We start from the raw sequence: 2689 nt of genomic DNA, 5'->3' as shown, positions 1-2689 counted from the left end.
TCTTTTCACGGGGAGATGATTGTGCAGTACTCTACTACTACGCAATACACGGCCTTCTTTTCACAGTGGGCGTGCCCATCTGTGTCGGGCTCGTGTTCAAGATGTTGTGACTATGATCGCCTTGTGGGAGGGGAATTAATTCGGGATTACACCCGAATTAATGTTTGGAGGTCCGATTTAGTTCGCTGATCAACCAATAAACTCGGTTGAAAGAGACCGGCCCAGAAAAAATCCTTAAGTGGTGAGCAGATTCGAACTCGGGACCTCCGGGTTCGCAGCTCCTGCACTCAGACCGCGAAACCACTGGGCCGGTCATAAAAATATGTATATTTAAGTGTATTTAAATAGTATACGTAAACAATATACGTAAACTCGATACACCTTTTTAAGATCATAACTTTTTAATAAAAAGGGAGCGACGGTTAAAACCTTTCGATTGTTATACTTAGGGACATGTCCTTGACAACATATGTCAAGGTCATCGGAGCTGGGTCTGTTTTTATAAACATTTACCATGTTTTGCTGATAAGATTTTCAGTTGCCTATATTACTTTGTAAAATTACCGCATAACTTGGCATGTCAACTCACTACAATGGCTGTACTGCCGGTCTTCTATTTGTCACAAAAATTTTACATTGGGAAGCGACGTATCCTCTATCCAGTGTATTATAGAGATCAGTGGCTCATGTGCATCTTTCTCTTTCTAAGTCTCTATCGCATCCACTTACGCGCTAGCATAAAACTCGCGCACTCTAATCTTATATCTCTGATCGGAATATAGTCTAAATGTTATTGGAGCTGCGCTCTTAATTAGGAAACATGGCGGCCCAGACTTAATAGCCCGCTCATGTTCCTTTTTCTTCTAAGTCGATTAGTAAAGACACGGTCACACTGCTTACAGACGTGGCTTACATTCCAATATCACAATATAGACACAGAATGGCGTATGGACCAGTTTAAACGGTCCACTGAGCCACAACAGCACCAAACCAAAACCAGCCCTTGCTGTCAAAAAACGACTACGCATTCTATCTGCGCAGACAAAAAGAGAAAACTTCCATATGTTTTGCCTCTTTGTCCGTTCTGCCAAGGACATGCATACTGGATCTAGGTATATATGTCTATGGTCCGACACAACAAAATATCTAGCTAAGAAATAATACGGTCATCCGAGCCGATCGCAGGATGTTGTGCGGAAAACTGTGTATATATATATATATATGCATTAATTAATAGACGCATGCGCTAGATATTTTTGGTTTGGTTTGGTGCACTTGTGGCTGTTGGGCCGTAAACGCTAGATATTTTAACAATTATATCTTATTGAAGCTCGATAAGTTACTAAACTAAGAAATAATACGGTCATCCGAGCCGATATATATATATATGCATATATATATATATATATACACAGTTTTCCGCACAACATCCTGCGATCGGCTCGGATGACCGTATTATTTCTTAGTTTAGTAACTTATCGAGCTTCAATAAGATATAATTGCTAAAATATCTAGCGTTTACGGCCCAACAGCCACAAGTGCACCAAACCAAACCAAAAATATCTAGCGCATGCGTCTATTAATTAATAAAACACACCCTTTTTGTCGCGCAGTTAGCTATCATTCACATGATTTAAAAGCGTCGTTGACAACTCGATAAACTTTTTAGGATAAAAATTGCCGTTTAATCAACTTTACTGGCTCGTCTTATAAAAAAAAAACCAAACAAAGCATCGCAATTACTTGCTTTTTTCTGTCGCAGCATTAAGTGACGGTAACACTTCTCTTAATGGAACCTCGGTATACATTTGTGGAGAGAGAAACCTGTAACAAATAACCCAAACAAACGTAATAGAAAGAAGAGTCGTGTTTTAAATAAATATCATAAAGAAACATATATCGATTATGATAATCATACAAGTATTTTATGTATGCGTAATGAACACACTTGATTATTGTTATCTCCAGTGTTAGGGTTTCCGCACAAACTGTTTTGTAACGCGTTAGGACTATCGCACACAAAATGACATAGTGTCAAAATGACATAGTGTACAGTTGGGGTCACTGAATCGTTTCTTGGACGCGGGAAGCTAGGGGTAAAAAAGACGATATTCTCTAGCAGTAAAGTCCATTCTACATAAGACGCAGACGCAAGTCGCAGGCCGCTGCTCTCGAGGAATTAACCAATCACGTAAGTCGATTGGCTGATATTTTGACAAACGTGAATAGTCAATTATGCGAAATCTGCAGTCTGCGACCTGCGTCTGCGTCTTATGTAGAATGGCCTTAAGAGTACGATCCCATGCACTGTTATCATATATATAATACTTCTATATTGCTAGTCGCGTATCTTCGCAATGAGAGGCACGAGGCCCGAGAAAGAGAGACGCACGAAGTCCGAATATGGGCATAGATAGTCGAGCGTCATTATGCGCAGGCGCGTCTACTAAGCGAGTGCGAGGGAGACAAAGCATTGGAAAGAACGCGAGAAAGAGAAATGCCCAAACGTGCTTGAATGTTCACCGCATGCGCACAAAGCAGCTGGAGAGAGAGGCTACTATATTGTCTGCACCGTAACATGTGGACTTCAAGTCGGCACCGTACTAGCAATATAGAAGTATTATATATATGCCCGCCTTATATACGCGGCGGCGGCCCGAGCTCGGTCCGGAAGGCGGCGTGCGGCGCG

At 41.3% G+C, this 2689-nt stretch overlaps 1 protein-coding gene across 1 annotated transcript in view; it reads right to left on the bottom strand.

Moving 5' to 3' along the window:
- Nucleotides 1-1531: 1531 nt before the first annotated feature.
- LOC109861780 (sodium-dependent multivitamin transporter-like) overlaps nt 1532-2689 on the bottom strand; it is a gene marked incomplete at its 5' end in the record, with an annotated part of 35863 nt that continues 34705 nt past the window's right edge. Inside the window, one exon of the mRNA XM_020441583.1 lies at nt 1532-1824. Coding sequence (XP_020297172.1) covers nt 1740-1824 — 85 coding nt within the window. The remainder of the gene's footprint in view (nt 1825-2689) is intronic.

This window comes from Pseudomyrmex gracilis, unplaced genomic scaffold, assembly GCF_002006095.1.
Source record: "Pseudomyrmex gracilis isolate BER0280 unplaced genomic scaffold, ASM200609v1 scaffold_1026, whole genome shotgun sequence".
NCBI lineage: Eukaryota > Metazoa > Arthropoda > Insecta > Hymenoptera > Formicidae > Pseudomyrmex > Pseudomyrmex gracilis.
This window is presented reverse-complemented; position numbering and strand designations above follow the sequence as displayed.